The 17,030-nt window shown below is 43.8% G+C and overlaps 1 protein-coding gene across 2 annotated transcripts; it reads right to left on the bottom strand.

The window, feature by feature from the left end:
* Window positions 1–8,686: 8,686 nt before the first annotated feature.
* Window positions 8,687–13,349, bottom strand: LOC116525921 (protein RoBo-1-like). 2 transcript variants are annotated; one of them, XM_032242055.1, is made up of 6 exons: window positions 13,134–13,349; window positions 12,838–12,928; window positions 12,480–12,602; window positions 11,862–11,999; window positions 10,751–10,891; window positions 8,687–9,018 (listed from the first exon to the last, which is right to left on the bottom strand). In XM_032242055.1, exons 2-6 carry the CDS (start codon window positions 12,908–12,910, stop codon window positions 8,828–8,830), a joined length of 666 nt encoding a protein of 221 aa, XP_032097946.1. In that variant the 5' UTR covers window positions 12,911–12,928; window positions 13,134–13,349; the 3' UTR covers window positions 8,687–8,827. The 2 variants fall into 2 exon arrangements, with proteins under 2 accessions (XP_032097946.1, XP_032097947.1); XM_032242056.1 differs by having other exon boundaries at window positions 12,480–12,599.
* Window positions 13,350–17,030: the final 3,681 nt, after the last annotated feature.

Below are 17,030 nucleotides of genomic sequence, written 5' to 3'. Positions count from 1 at the left end.
TCTGTATAGGTCAAGTGGGGAGTATGAGGAAGGAGGAGGAGAATGGAAGTCTCACTTATGGTTTCTTGCAGGTATTCGTGACATAGCTGTTGAAATGAAGAGATGCATACAATCAGACCTATGCAAAGAGATGATAACTTCTTATATGGGTTTTCCAATTACTAACAAGAGTAGAAATTGCAAATCAGCCATCAGAAATGGGGCCAGAATCAGACCCCCGTCTCCCATCTTCTTTGTTCTCTTCTTGAGGAAACTACTTCATTGAGCTCTGGCAAGAGCTTAGCCACTTCCATTTATAAATTAAACCTGCATTTTTTATTTATGTATTCTTTCATGAGTATTAATTTATTCATAGTTATATTCAGTTGTCCATTTATTTACTCATTCAGCGAGTTTACTTATTGTGTATCCAGCCTTGCATAAAGTGGGTTAGGGTCAAAGTGAATCAGCTTTGGCTCCCTGCCTTTAAGGTCCCAAAGCATTTGGAGAATGGGGACATGTGCAGTTTAAAATGCTTAGAAAGCAATATAAGAAGCACACAAAAGAGCAGAAATGTTCTGCTTAAGTAGCCTGAGGGATTGGTTTGGACACAGGGCAAAAGTAGAAGACTGATTTGATTAAGGAAAGATTAGGATTTTAGATGGACTTTGAGGAAACCTTTAGTATGTGGCAGCAGAAATTATATGCATTGAGATATGGACATGGCGAGATGGGCAGAGACTAAGATGCAGTAGCTGCAATTAATGGTAGGAGGAGTGGGGAGAGGAAAATGTCAGCAAACATATGGGCTTGGCTGGAAGCATCTTTCTGTGAGGGATGGAAAGTGCTGCCCTGGGTGAACACAGTGGGCTTACTGAGCTACATACAGGCCTGCTCTGTGACTGAAAACAGTTCCCTTTAATCCACTATAGAGATTATCAAAAGCCAAGGTCCCTGGTTCTCACTGCTGACTACTTATTATAGAATCACCCAGGAGATTTAAATTAGAATGCTCATCTCCAGGCCCACTGCCAGAAATTCAGATTAAGCTGATCTGGGGTGAGCCTGGCCTTGCTTCCACATTTTTGCCCTTTGTGTTGTTTTAAATGCCCACCAACCAGAGTGATTTTAATTTTCAGCTACTAGTTAAAAAATAATAACTGAAGTATGAGTAAAAGGCCATAATTTGTCCTCCAATTAAAACAAACCAACTATAGCAGGTAAAACAGCTTTTAAGTGATATCAAATGTCAATTGATATAAAGTCCGAAAAATTGCAAGTACTGTTCTTTAGCTTTGGATTAGTTGTGCAATACAAGAACACTAATCAAATTAATGTTTTTTTTTTTCTCAAAGGACTTCCTAATTTATGAAATGTCAATTCATGACTCCAAAAATCAAACCCAGGGCATAAATACATTTTAATCTTTTATATCTCTCAAAGAAAAATTTCAACTAAATGTGATTAAATTTGTTTCTCTCATGGCAGTGTGTACTCCAGATATATTAAGTCAGAATCAGGATTTATTGGAATTTTAAAACGAGACAAATGTTTTTATTTATAGCTTTGCTCTCCTGAAAATTTGTATTCTCAGTTTTTTCAAAGAGGCTCAATGAAAAGTGTCATGGATAGAGTTTTTTTAAAATCATTGAGTTTATATGATCTTGTGTTCTTTGCCAATACTCACTGGGTGAATTATGGAAAACTTTTACAAAGATTTACTGTACTATTAACTCCAGTTCACAATTTTCTTCAGACAGAGTAATATTTGCCAAGCATTTAATAAGCAAAGACCAAAATGAGCAATGTAATTTATGTTTGCTCATTAATGTTACATTTCACACACATGAGCTAAAATTTAACCTCTAATCAAATGAAAAGTTTGTTTGTAAACTTGGTAAACCGATATGAGAATTATATTGAAATGGAAACTTTTTACAAGACAAACAATAATGATTATACACACTTTTAACTTTTTCTTTTTTTTTTTCTGAGACAGAGTCTCACTCTGTCACCCAAGCTGGAATGCAGTGGCACCATCTCAGCTCACTGCAACCTCTGCCTCCTGGGTTCAAGTGATTCTCCTGCCTCAGCCTCCCAAGTAGCTGGGATTACAGATGCCTGCCACCATGTCAGGCTAATTTTTGTATTTTTTTTTAGCAGAGACAGGGTTTCACCGTGTTGGCCATGCTGGCCTCGAACTCCTGACCTCAAGTGATCCACGTGCCTCAGTCTCCCAAAGGGCTGGGATTATAGGCATGAGCCACCACATACACTTTTAACTTTTTAACATTCTAATAGTCAGAAGATTTTTATTGTCATCAACAGTGTTATGTAAAGTAGCTGCAAAAACTATAAAAACATTAAAACCCTTTGTTGGTATTGGTAAATTTAGAGTTGATTTTCAATTTTTGTTATAAGTTTTATGATGATGTTCATAATACTGAGTAGACACAGAGTTAGTGAAATTACTTAATTTGCATGAATTTAGTTTTGGAATTGATGTGCTTTCACGTCAAATGAAATCAAGAGAGTGATATCACCAAGATGACAGAGTAGGACATACCAGCCTTCATTCCCTTTGCTCCCCTGGACTCCCCAAAAAAATATCCACAGATCAAATTGGCACTGACAGGTCTCAAAGACATTGTGTTAGTCTGTTCTTGCACTGCTATGAAGAACTACCTGAGACTGAGTAATTTATAAAGAGAAGAAGTTTAATCGGCTCATAGTTCTGCAGGCTGTACAGGAAGCATGGCTAGGGGGAGCCTCAGGAAACTTTGAATCATGGTGGAATGGGAAGGGGAAGCAGGCATGCCTTACACGGCTGGAGCAAGAGGAGGACAGCAAACGGGAAGGTGCTATACACTTTTAAACAGCCAGATCTCAAGAGAACTCACACACTATCATGACAACAGCAAGGGAGAAATCCACCCCCATGATCCAATCACCTCCCACCAGGCCCCTCCTCCAACACTGGGGATTACAAGTCAACATGAGATTTGGATGGGGACACCAATCCAAACTGTATCACTCCACCCCAGCCCCTCCCAAATATCATGTCCTTCTCACATTGAAAAATTCAATCATCCTTTCTTAACAGTCCCCCAGGTCTTAACTCATTTCAGGATTAACTCGAAAAGTCCACAATCCAAAGTCTCATCTGAGACAAGAAAGTTCCTTCCACCTATGAGCTTGTAATACCAAAAAGCAATGAGTTACCTCCAGGATACAATGGGGGCACAGGCATTAGCTAAATACTCCTGTTCCAAAAGGGAGAAATTGGCCAAAACCAAGGGGCTGCAGCCTACACAGGAGCTCCCTCACTGGGAATTAAGAAGAAACTCTATCTTTGTTTATTGTCCCTTTTTTCTCACATTTTACATCAAGACCATTTTAAAAATCCTGTTGTATCTTCTAAATATCTCTAGAATGCTCCTTTTTTTCTTTTACTTTTGCCACTGCCACCACTTCGATCCAAGCCTCATCTCTCACCTGTAGTATTGTCATAGCCATTTTGTTCTCCCAGCTTCCAGCCTTAGTCCCCTAGGGCCTACTGTCAGCTCAGCAACAAGAATCATGTCATAGGGTGTCCTGCCTCTGCTCAAAATCCTCCAGTGTCACCCACCTCACTCAGAGCAAACGCCAAAGCCTGTATGATGTGGCCCTGCTGTTCGTCTCCTAGTGCTCTGCTGCTTGCTCACCTTCTTGCTTATGCTCCTACTCATCTTGTTCTTCTTGCTCACCTCGTTGCTTATCTCCCTGCTCACCTCTTGCTCACTCTCATTGCTTATCTACTTGTTCTCCTTGTTCACCTTCTTGCTGTTCTGCATGCTTGCTGTCCTTCTCACTCTCCTTCCCCAGCTCCTTATTCTCCTCCTTGCTCACCTCCTGGCTAACTCTCCTTGCTCACGTCTTTGCTTGTTCTCCTGGATCACCTCCTTGCTCAACTCACTGTTCTTTTCCTTGCTCACCCTCCATCTTCACCTCCTTACTCACCTCCTTGCTGTCTCCTTACTCCTTTGCTCACTCTTCTTGCTATCCTCCTTGCTCTCTGCCTTGCTCACCTTCTTCACTTCTTCTTGCTGTCCTCCATGCTCTCCTCCTTGCTTACTCTCTTTGCTCTTTTCCTTTCTCACCTCCCAGCTCTCCTTGCTTCCTACACTCCAGCCCCAGTTGGTCTTGTCATTCCTTGAGCAGTAACGCTCCCACTTAAAGCCTTTGCACTGTCTTTTTCCTCTTCCTGAATTGCTCTTCCCCCACATATCATGAGGTTTCTTCCTTTTCTCTCTCCTACGCTTTCTTCAGGCATTCACTAAAAAGTCACCCTTTCAGTGAGGCCTTTTGTGATCACTCTAAATTCCATCTCCCAACAGGCTTTCACATTTCCTTCCCTACTTTATGTTTTCTCGTCAGCATTATACAACGCGACATTATAGTTGTCTAATTTACTATACGTTATACTTATCTAATTTACCACCCATCTGCCCAACCAGAATGAAAGCTGTACAAAGACAGGGATATTTGTCTGCTTTGTTCACTACGCTATACCCAGCGCTAGAATAGTACCTGCCATATAGCATGAACTCAGAAATATTGGTTGCATTGATAGACAAATGCATGCAAAGGTGGATGGATGAATAAACAATGGAAACAAAAACTTGACTCAATTAGTAGCTATACCATGAATGACAAGATGAAGACATTCATTAATAAAATGGCATCCCTATGCTTTCCTTTTGTCTGCCTCTTCCCCCTCTATATGTATCATTTACCTCAGTTTCCCTCTATCTGTTCATATCTGTATGTGTGCCTGTGTGTGTCTTTTCTTCCCTTTTTATTTTGTGTCATTTCTTGTAGACTCCGTTATATCTTTCTTCCTCTGTCCATGTAGTCTCCATTTAGTAGTACATAATAAAAGTTAGAACTTAAATTTATTTTACTATTAAGGATGCATCCAGGAGACAGGTCCAAACTTATCTTTAAAGATGACTATAAGGGCTTCAGTATTTAAAGGGGAAAGGACAGATATTGGGGAAAGAGGAAGTAATTTTTAAAAGGTGTGGAAAAATAGGCAAGCAGTGGCATTCTTTTGAGTCTTTGATAAGCCCTTCACCTGTGAGAGGTAGGTAGAGAAGTAGTCACTTATGCATTCATCTGGTTCAATTAATCTACATTTTTATATAATATAAACATAAGGCAGAGGAAGAAATTCGATATGTATTTGTCTCAGGTGAGCAGAGGGATGACTGAATTCTTCCTTTTGTCCCATACCTGTAAAGATATGCTATCAATTTACATGATCAGGATAAAGATCGTGGTGATGTACTGTGAGGACGGAGGAGAGAGTTACAAGCCAAGCAGTACAGGTGGCATGTCTAGGTTAAGATAGGAGTTGTGGCAACCAAGATTCTCATTATATGCATAAAGCCTCAAAGGTGGCTGCCCTTAGAGAAAAGAGATGGCAAATGTTTCTTTTTCAGACCATTAAAACCTGCTGGGCTCTTAGCCAGTCTCTTCAGGACCAGCAAAGGACCTGGAAAGGGAAAAGGGTTCTCTACAGAATACAAATTTGCCCCACAAGAGACAGCTTCTCAGGGCCTTTTCAGACCACGTCAAAGAAATTTATACTGGGGCAAAATTCTTCAATTTCCTTTAGGACCTGCTATCTGTTTTGTAATGCTTTCCTTGAGACAGGTGGAAATTTGGTATCTTATCACTACAACGAGTCTGTTCTGTAAGTATTAAGATCTCTGTTTTAATGTTAATGCTGCTTAGTTGGGCCTGAATTCCAAACACAGGAGAGTATCACACTTCCTTCTCATCCTGGCCTGAGTTAGTTTTTCAGGTTTCTTTGGAATCCCCTTGGCCATGATGAGGGATCTATTTAGTTAGTTGGCTGAGAACCTTAAATTTTATTTTTGGTTTACACTTTCGTTACAAGAATTGTTAAATAATAATAATAATAAAATAAACATTTGTTTGCAAACAGATGGGTTACATGGTAGCCTAATTATTGCCCTCCAAATAAGTGCATATCCTCAGAACCTTTGAATGTCATTGTTTTATTTTTGTTTTTATTTTTTAATTTTTCTATTTACTTATTTATTTTTGAGGGAGTGTCTCCCTGTTACCCTGGCTGCAGTGCAAGGCTGCAGTCTCAGCTCACTGCAACCTCTGCCTCCTGCTCAAGTGATTTTCCCACGTCAGCCTCCCAGGTCGCTGGGACAACAGGTGCATGCTACCACACTGGGCTAGTTTTTATGGGGTTTTTTGTTTTGTTTTTTGGAAAGATGAAGTTTCGCCATGTTGTCCAGGCTGGTCTCAAACTCCTGGGCTAAAGCCATCTGCCCAACTTGACCTCCCAAAGTTCTGAGATGACAAGGGTGAGCCACTGCACCTGGTCATTTTATGTGGTGAAAGAGACTTTGCAGATGTGATTAAGACGTTGTGATGGTAAAATTATCCCAGATTACATGGGTGGGCCTAGTGTAACTACGAGAGTTCTCATAAGAGCGAGGAAGGAGGAGTTAGGGTCCTGTGATCATGGAAGCAGAGAGTGGAGTGATGTACTTTGGAGATGGAGGAGGGGCTTACAAGCCAAGCACTAGAAACCACTACAGGCTAAAAAAGACAAGGAAATGGATTTTCCCTTCAGAGGCTCCAGAGAAACCAGCCCTGTTCACTTCAGTTCAGTGCAATTCTTTTCAAATTCTAGCCTCCAGAACAATAAAGGAATGAAGTTGTTTTCTAAGTCACTACTTTTGTGGTAATTTTTATGGCAGCAGTTGAAATCTGATACAGGCTATGAAAAAAATGAACAAAGAATTATGTTACCAATGTCTAAATTCCTACAAGTAATAAACTGGGCAGCTTGATTATTTCACCTCCAGGTAGATTGATTCAAATCCCAGCTCCACTCTTTACTAGTTAAACAAGTTAGTAACCGCTTTGTGCCTCAGTTTCCTCATCTATAAAATGGGAACAAAATAGCTCAATACTTATGTGATGGGACTTTTGTGAGGATCAATTGAGTTAATACATGTAAAGCACTGAGAACTGTGGCAGGTATGTAGTAATCCCTCCACAAATGTTGGGAAATTTGTCATTGAAAGTCAACTTTCTTCTTGTGAGAGAGAGAAGAAATTAATTCTTACTCACTGATAGTCAGAGTACTGCAAAGACCCATATATCACCTCCCAGATCAACTCTGGACATGCAACAGCTGAAAACAATATGCAAATACCTGAAAGCTCCATGTCTAATATGCAGGTTGCTTTCTAATATTTCCATTAAAGAAGAGTAGCCTCACTCCCCCAAATGAGGTAAGAGGGTTGGGATTTAGATATCACCATGAATCTGCAGTTTCTGTTCTGGAAAAATCGGCAAAAGGAGTCAAAACACTTCCCAGCAGGGGTGGTCATGCAGCCTTGATGATAGAAGCTGGCTAAACTAAGGGTCCCCCTTTTATCTGGCTCAGAGCCCAAGTGGACTGGGTTGTTCTAAACTCCCTGACCAATTCAAGCACGCAGAAATCTTCCCTTTCAGGCAAACGACAGGAATAACTCACAAGTTTCAGGGTGTTTCTTGAGACTGTGCTTCTTAGATGGCAACTGGCAAGAAAACCCTTTTGGCTGGTCTCTGCCTTTTAGCCTCCACTCCTCTCGTTGCAGTTAAGATAGATTAGTGAGGACAGGCTAACAGGTGTGCCCTAACCCTTCGTATTTCAGAGAGTTAACATGTAGGCATTTATTTATTGCCCACATAAGGGTCCACTGGGCGTTCACAGTTGGGACACTGCTTAGGTGGATCTCCTCCAAGTAGCAATTTAAGGACCAGTCTTCTCTATACTAAGTCTTAGCCCTCCTCAGAAAGTCCATCCCATGCAATCAACAGATGCAGAAAGAGCATAAAGGGCCGTGTCTGAAAGGGTTCCATGGGTCTGGGTACTGGAGAAGGGTGCTCACTTTGGCCCACATATAGCTCAAAAATTGCTGAGAGATGTGGTCTGGTGGTGTCCCAGAAATTTGGAGAATCAGGGGTCCATCTGAGCCTCCCACAGGGTTACTTAGGTGTGAGATCAGCACCATAAGAACATCATGCAAGTTTGAATCCTGTAAAAGCTTTTCCTCGCCTGGACCCCCACCTTGTCACAGACACTTATGAAATGTTGCTGTGGCTGCCATGGTTCCAAACTCTGCCTTGTGAGGACACAGCCCTCTTGGCTCTCAGTGTATGCACCTTCATCTTTTAAACTTGGCATTTAAAACAACCTTCACAGACAACCTCTGCTTGCATCCTTTATCCTGATACCTACCCATCCATCTTTGAAAGCAGAGGTATCCAGAGTATATGGCAAGGATTTCACACACAGGATTCTGAGGTTGGGGAGAGTTCATTATACCTGCGATTTTGCAGTCTGTGGGAAAGGACCCTCCTGGGACCTGAATGGTTCATTCAAAATAATTTTCCCTAGCAATGCACAGCTAAGGATCAAGAGTGGGAATTGAGAATATCAGGAAACAGGTGCATCCCAGGATGTGTGGCTGAGGTTACAGTGCAATTCATACAAGATGGCAGCACAGGGAGTCGTATAGCTGCCATTTAGACTTCCCCCGAAATGTACTTGGGTTGAAGAAGGAAGCCACTAGAAGAGTGAATGGGGTCTTTTTTAACCTAAAATACAACCAAGTAATTACACACATACTTCTGGACATATCGGCTTTTTAATTCTCTGATGCTGTGGGTAGGCAGTGTTGGGGAGGAAGACATTCAAGGTATCCAACTTTTAAAGGTTTATAGAAGTATTTGGAAATGTTTGTAGATGGGCTTGAAAGTGCCTAAGAGATCAAAGCAAGACTTTCAGCAGAAAGAGAGCAGTCAGAATTGATGAGATGATGGACGTCAGCTGGGGGCTTCCACTACTGAGGTTCGTACAGAAGGTACGGATTTTTACATTATTTATCACTTCCACATCCTTCAAGTTGCAGGCAGTTTCAGTTGCACAACCCATGCCAAATACTGATACTTGACTGTTATCTGCCAAGAGAAAGATCCAGGTTTAGACTTGTCTCTCATCGTGTCTCCCCTCCTCATCCACATCCTCAGGTCAACCTACCTGCTTCGCTTGTGGAAGAAAAGGGTGTGCAGAGTGCCCCAGAATCCCTGACTTCTGCCTTCTGTATGAGAGGCATCAACAGTTGCAACAGCTCCATCCAGGGACAAAGCCTTATTTCCGTATGGTTCCAATATCTCTCCAGTTTAGGAGAGGCCCCTAAGGGACCTTGCTATCTCAGATGGATGACTGAGACTGTGGCCTTTGGGTCCTGACTAAGGTAGGGATTGTTGACATAGGGAAAAACACTAGCAAGAAGTCAGACCTCATGCATTTGGCTAAAATATTTCTGTGCAACTTGTCCTCCTCCTTCCCTTTGCTTTCTTTGGAAAACTCAAAGTGAAATAGCACATTCCTCTCAAGATTATATCTCTTCTCCCCAGGGCTCTAAGTTTCTTGGGAGATTAGCACTGTGAAATCTCATTGTATGCCTGTGCTACCCCCATGATACGATGGAGTAGAGAGACTGCCTCACTTTCAACAGCTCCAACCCTCCTCTATATCCTACATGACATCACATTTTTCTCAGTCACCTAAACACATCTAGACAAAGGGCCCTTCACCTGCTAGTACTAGACCCTCCTTTGAGATCTTCCTCTCTTCCCTTCCAAAGAAAGCACAACACATCTCTTTTCCCACTAAATTATCTCTCCCATCATTTAATAACTCCTAAAGCACCACTAATTCCAGGAAACCTCTTACAAATTGATCAGAGGAGAACTGACAGTACCCCATCCAACTGTACAGACTAGAAAGAAAAGTATTATGACTGAATGGAACATGTGCCCTTCACCACAGATATACTTTTTCCCTACTGAGGAAAATTACAAATCATTCCACAGATTTCAGAATGACACCTTGCAAAAATTAAACGCTTTATAATGGGGTTTGGTAATGGTAATAATGGTAGTGATAACAGCCAGAACTGAGGTGCCGTCACCCCCTTCATTGCCAATGAGCCAAGAGTTGATTTCAGGACATCATAGTGATAATGTCCTCCTCAAGCCTAAGTCCTAGCTATGGGAAGCAATTGTGTTTTCTATTCTCCTCTCTTCCCTTTTCCTTTTTTCTCCTTCCAGACGTCTCCTTCCAAACTTTAGCAGGATAACCAAGCACCTGGCCCTGTAGTGCACCTGGTATATGTGCTCATCAGCCTCTAAGATAATCCCCAGCGGTTCCCATCCCCTGGCATTTGTGCACTTGCATAGACCTCTCCCATGTTGTGTCCGACTTGATCTGTGTGTGACGAAGAGTGCAAGTGGAAGTGGTAATGTGTCACTTCTGAGATTAGATTATTAAAAGCTATAGTTCCACCCTCTCTCCTGTTATCACTTATTCTGGGAGAAGCCAGCTGATAGGTCATGATCAAACTCAGGCACCCATGAGGCTCAGAGGAGAACAAAGGCCTGCCAACAACCATGTGAACCAGCTTGAAAGCAGACCCTTCATCCAAATGACCATAGCCCTATGACACCTTAACTTCCACCTCATGGGAGACCCTGAGCCAGAACCACCCAACTACGCCACATCCAGATTCCTGACACGCAAAAACTGTAAAATAATAACCCTTTGTTGTTTTCAGCTCTAAATTTTGGGGTAACTAGTTATCCAGCAATAAGTGGGTAATATACTACAGGAAAATGAACACCAGGGTGCTATGGATACCTGAGCCTGTAAACACAACACAGCTTTTCTCTTCCCCTTGACAGGTGAGGGAAGTCTGTTTACAGATAGAATCACTTTCACCGTAGCAGGTAGGACAGACAACGCCATTGGGATCTGAGGACTTCCGAGCCACTGAATGAAGAGAGAAAAATTTCATCTTAAGGAATAGGCAGACAAAAGAAAAAAGATCATGGTTATTCTAGGATTTCTACACACACACACATACACACAGACACACAATTACAACGAGGATGCCATGGGAGGAGGGAGGAGGATTGTAGGTATTAGATGTTTCCATGTAAAGTAATAAAAAAACATTTTATAGGAACTGAGTGTTATTTTCCCTTTCCATGAATCACCCCCTGTCTGCCCTGGCTGGAGAAAAACATTTGAAGAATGGTAGAGAAGATTTAATCTGTAGTCTAAGAAGATACTATTGATGGAGTGAGGAATTAAAGAGATGAGGAGGCCAGGTGCGGTGGCTCACGCCTGTAATCCCAGCACTTTGGGAGGCTGAGGCAGGCGAATCACAAGGTCAAGAGATCGAGACCATCCTGAGCAACATGGTGAAACCCTGTCTCTACTAAAAAAAAAAAATACAAAAATTAGCTGGTCATTGTGGCACGCGCCTGTAGTCCCAGCTACTCGGGAGGCTGAGGCAGGAGAATTGCTTGAACCAGGAGGCGGAGGTTGCAGTGAGCTGAGATCATGCCACTGCATGCCAGCCTGGCGCCTGGTGACAAAGCAAGACTCAGTGTCAAAAAAAAAAAAAAAAAAAAAGATGAGAAAGGGCAAATCTTTCAGCTGGAATAGGAGAGAAAATTATTTAAGTCTACAGACTCACATTTAGGGAAAATCCCCAGAACCAATCACTGTCACCCACCATCACTTGGTCTCCCCTGCAGGAGAGGGACTTCTATCTATGATGCCCCACAAGGAGAGCTGCACGAAGAAGGACAGGCAGTTGGCAGGTGACAGCAGTGGGTGTCTCGGAAGCAGAGAGATGGGCTGTGGACGGGTTCTTAGAAAGGAGAGGCTGAGACCAGTGGATTGGGAGCAGGAGCAGGAAGGGAGGAGAGCACAGAGCTGGGCTGGGCCTCACCTTGGAGGTCCGCTTGGTTACAGTTGTCAGTGTCACAGCACTGATGGCTATACCCAAATGTGATCTTGTCCCCCAGTGTTGCCGAGAAGGCCAGTTGTTGACACGAGCTTAAACAGCCTTTCTGCAGGATGGTCTGCCCTGCACAGAACCAAACGCCAAGAATTTTCTCTCTCAGGCACAGAGGCAGTGATGCCCAATGGGCAGCCAGTCCCCACTCCATTGTCTTTAGTCTTTCCACTTCTCCAAAAGGCTGCTCTGGCATTGGCCCATTTCACAGAATAAACCAATGGAGGGACAATAGGTTACAATTTGCTAAAAAGGGAGTGTCGTTCCTCAACGGTCCCCAACAGATTGATGTATGGGCCCGGAACACCCAGACCTTTCCCTGGACACTCTGTGTTTGGCACAGCACCCCCTCCCTGCCACCTCCTGCCACCCCACTCTCCCAGCCCCATACTGGCAAGAAATTATTTTAGGAAGAAAGGATGAACTAGACGATACATGAAGGAATGAGGAGATACATCAAGTCTCTGAACACACTAACCCTCTCACACTAAGTACCCCCTTTGTCTGCCCTGAGTGTCCAGCAGCTTGGGCAGGGTGGCTGGTGGGGCCTACCTGGTGATGTACTATTAAATTGTTTCTTGATGCTGAAGCAGCTTACATCGTTCATACAAGTGCTTGAGGTAGAGGTACACTCACCAGCACCAGGACCACACTTTACACATGTGATACTCTCTACTGAAAGGAAATAAATATTGTTGAAAAAATAATTCAAGAATGAAAGCTGTCAAGTCATAGTTGATGTTTCCCATAGCCAGAGATCCCTGGGAATCAAAGTGCCATGACGCCTGCTCTTTGTGGGGCTGGATGGGTCTGGGGAGGCCTACATGGTCCACAGTTGCCCCCTAAGGGACTTTATTGCCATCCTCACCCTTCAGGTCTTTGGGAGAAAGGGGCAATTGCTCATTCTTACCCACAGTGCTGAAAACAAAAGTGGCGAAGGCACAGACGATGAGGAGACCCTTTAAGCTGGAGGACAGGGACATGATGGCTCCTTTGATATGCTGCAGAAGTGAGAATGGAGGAGAAAGGGATACAGTCGGGCCCAGGCTCCTACTATCACATGTGCTAGAAAGGTCTGGGCTGTTGCACTTCAAGGAAAGCACCCCCTTAGCTGAGGACACAAATCTCTCAGTTTTGAAGTCACCGTCCCACAAACAGCCAGCCACCCTGACACAGGTATTACCAACCCACCTTGCAAATGCTCACCTTCAAGTATTTTGGATCTTCTTGTGGAGGGACTACCTCTGAGTTGGAGAAGAAGGCTACTGTTCTCTGTTCTCGCCTAGAGAGGGAAGACTTAGAGAATGAGCAGAATCCTGAAGATGGACTCTGGCTACCCCTTCCTTTCACTTACTTTTATAGGACTGTATTTCCGGTGGCCTAATAATTAACCACTGCAGACCAATATCATCTTGACACAAGCACAAGTCAGTAGATTGCACTGGGCTAGGAAGGTTCTGCAAGAACACCTGTTCCTGACCCTCTGATCCCCTAGTAGAAAACTCTAGGGAAAAAGACTGTTGTGAGCTTAGCAAATAAGTCTGAAAAAAAAAAAAGCGTTACGAACAGCTTGTAATTCATAACTGCCTAGTCATATGTTCTTCAGCAACAATTTTTTTAACATTTTTTTATTGCATTTTAGGTTTTGGGGTACATGTGAAGAACATGCAAGATTGTTGCATAGGTACACACATGGCAGTGTGATTTCTTCAGCAACAATTTTAATGCTGGGTCTCGCATAGGTATTTATCAAGCACCAGCTACAAAAATGGACACACAAAATGCAAGTGCTGTTGTAGCAGAGATGTTGACGGAACTAGAGATTGCTGTGGAAGACTCCAAACAATAAATCTCTTCTAGAATTAAGTGTCGGGGGGTGGGGGAACTGCTTCTCTTTCAAAGAAACAGCATGCTTCCTTTTTTGAATAATATGAGCTATGAACTCTTAGATAAAAGAGTTTTGGCCACCAGAAAGCTCAGAGTTGTATTTTATACATTATTTCTCTGATTGCCTCCTCCTGTCCTTGTATGTTGGTATGTTCATCTTTTTGAAGACTACTTGTCACCATTCAAAGGCCAGTAGAGATATTAGCAGTAAGCCCACTTGTGAAAGAACATGACTAGGAGAAAGTGGTCATCATGGTAGGGGGTGGAGGGAGTGGTTCGCAGCACCTTTGGGCCTCTTTTGTGAGCTGTAAAGAAGAGTCCAAAGTCTCAGTCCCTGGGTTCTGCGGGGATTAAAGAGACGGAATGTCTCTGGCCCACAGCCACTATCATTTTCCACCAGTTTCTCAGGGGTAATTCTCAGATCTCCTTGTCATGAGATCCATCCCTTCCGTTCTCCTCCCAGAATCAACTCTTATGACCTGCTTATATTTCTCTAGACAAGGAACTGGGAATCTCCCTTTGCCCCATTTTCCTTCTCCCTCTGTCTTTGTTTTCTTGCTAGTCTGTTGTTAGGGCATAAGCTCTATCCCAGGCTACTTGTTTGAAATGGGAGACAAGGGAGTTAAGATAAACACCTTTATAAGCAAACATCGAGAATTTATTACAACCTATGTCATTCTTCATTGGTATCTATGGACAAGTTAACATTTCTAGCCATAAAAGGCAATAAACCCTCCTGCCAGGCACTAAAATGCTGATTGCACAGTCTGACAGTTCAGGATATTGTGGTTATTCTCTACAGTGGGCAGGGAGGAGCCTCCTGGTGTCTCCTTCAGCTGAGTGTTGAAGAAGGTGTCAGTCCTGCAGGAGAGAAGCAACAGGGCTGTCCAGGTGCCTCCGAGGCCAAGGCATGGAGGAGCAGGAGAGGGACAGGACCTGGACAGAGGTGGAGGTCAGCAGGGTCTCGCTGGGATCCCTGCTGAGACACAGCATGGTGCCAAGAAGTGACGCAGCAAACTTAGCAGGTTCTTGTTTATTGAACAATGTCGACTAAGAATTTCAGAGGAGACAGAAACAGAAGCTCAGAGAAGACCACTGGACTCAGCAATCCCTCAGACACCATTAGGGTAGAAGAGGCCCTTCAAAAGTGTCAGGAAATGTCAGCTTCCATTCCAGACAGAACTCCGCTCAGGCCCCAGAAAATGACAGAGCCAGGGCTTGCTAGACACATTCCAGCATTCATTCTAAACATTCTGTTACCAACTCTCCTTTCAAAGAAGACGTATGGACTTCCCCAACCTAGGAAGGAATCCCAGACTCCCTGCCTTGTGGAACTTCATGAGCCATCTCCTCTACCACCAGCCTGTCCCACCCCACCTGCCTGAAAATTCATCATGCCAGGGGTTGGAGGAAAAGCCTGCAAAAATCCTGCAAAGTCATGGCGTGAGAACTCAGGAGAGGTCAGGGTTCCGCTGCTTTTCCTTCTTGAAGGCAAGTTTTCAGGAAATGGCAAAGATGTATTTCACATTCTGAAATTCAGGTTTCATTTTCTATAACCTTAAGCCAACCCAAGCAGAGACAAATACATATGATACCCAACCAAGGACAACATGCAGCCCCATCCCAACTTTCTCCTGTTCAACCGCCATCAAAACCTGAAGATAACAGAGAAAACCCTTGTCTCTTACTCTCTTTAAAAAGACAGAAAAGATCACTTTGCCTGGAGAGGGGCTGGTTGTGTGCAGTGGGAAGAGGCTTTGGAGTGAGGCCTGTCTCTAGCTCTGCCACAGAGCACTATGTGAACCTGGACACGCTGTCCCACTAGTCTGAGCCTCGGTTTCAGGCGAGTGCAGGGAAGATGGCAGTGCCTAATTCTCAGGGTGGGAGTGGAGACCTTGCACGCCCGTCGCAGTGCAGGCACGTAGCAGTGGACTTCCCTTGTCCATGTTAGCAACGTGTGAGCAAAAATCAGCCACAGTTTGTGGTTGGTGTAGCAAGGTCAGTGGGGCCAGTCAACCTGTTGGAATGCTCTGCAGATGCCAACATGGACGTGAAATGGGAGCAAAAATATAAAACGAGTGCACATCTTGTGTTTTTCTTCCACCACCTCAACTGAGGAGACATCTCACAGGGTGACCAGATGCCCAGAAGCCACCAGAGGCTTGGATCCCCAGATTGGAGACTCCCCACAGAGCCCTGTGTGTGCTTGTGTAGAAAGAAAGATAGCATCTTCATTTTTACTAACTTCTATCTGAAATGTAGCCTTTCCTTCCATAAAAATGGAGCCCACAAACCATAGCAAAGCCACCCACCAGTAGTCACCATTGAGGTTTTCTTATGACGTGGCCTCCTTAGATAACTGAAAGTATCCTTGGCCTTCATCAGCTGCTCTGCATTATCTCCTTATCAGTCCCACTGATAGGTCTTGGTATCTAGTACTATTCCACATGCTGAGAAGGGGTTCATAGGGTCCACAGCCTGCCGCAGCCCCATGCCACAGACATGGTTTCTACTGAAAATAGCAAAATCAGCATCTCCCTCCCAAAACAGTGCTCTGCCCCCATGCCCATGCAAGAAGCATGGTCCAAGGTGATACATTTTACGGTTCTTTCTTTCCTTGGCCCGTTAAACTTCTCCCCTTTTTTCTAGTATCACTTACCTTTGAATTCTGACCAGCTGAGGTGGCTAGAAATAAGGATAGTTTCTGGCAGACAAATGTCAGGCCAGGAAGCCAGACTTACAGTGTAGTCTTGGTTAAACATTTACTAGTTAAATCCACCAACCTGCTGCAATGCTGTGATGCTGGATGCCTACCTGGGCTGGCTGTCAGTGTGGCCTGGAGTGTAGGGAACCAGCCCCCACACCCCACCAGTGGGTACCCCGAGTTCTGTGGCGACAAAAATGAGAAAAAGATTAAGAATGAAAGTGGGATCAGGGGACCATCACTTGTACTGGAGGAGTGAAGGCCCCGAGCTTAGGTTCCCACAGTATTTGTTGGTTACAATGACTCTGAGCAGTCAGCAGATGGTGGGGTGAAGCTGAGGTGATGGTGGGGAGGGGGTGGTGTGACGGTGGAGCATTCGTCAGTGAACAGGAACTGGCACGTCATTCTAAAGACTGCTAGCAGTGGTGGCTTTGTGGGAAACTTTGAAAAGCAGAAGCACATGGTTATTATCTATAGATTGCATTCTAGGCGCAGCTGGAGGGAGTGAGTCT

This window comes from Sapajus apella, unplaced genomic scaffold (genome assembly GCF_009761245.1).
Source record: "Sapajus apella isolate SASKATOON/1434 unplaced genomic scaffold, GSC_monkey_1.0 scaffold49, whole genome shotgun sequence".
Classification (NCBI taxonomy): domain Eukaryota; kingdom Metazoa; phylum Chordata; class Mammalia; order Primates; family Cebidae; genus Sapajus; species Sapajus apella.
Note: the sequence above shows the minus strand (reverse complement) of the source record. Positions and strands in the feature narration are given on the sequence as shown.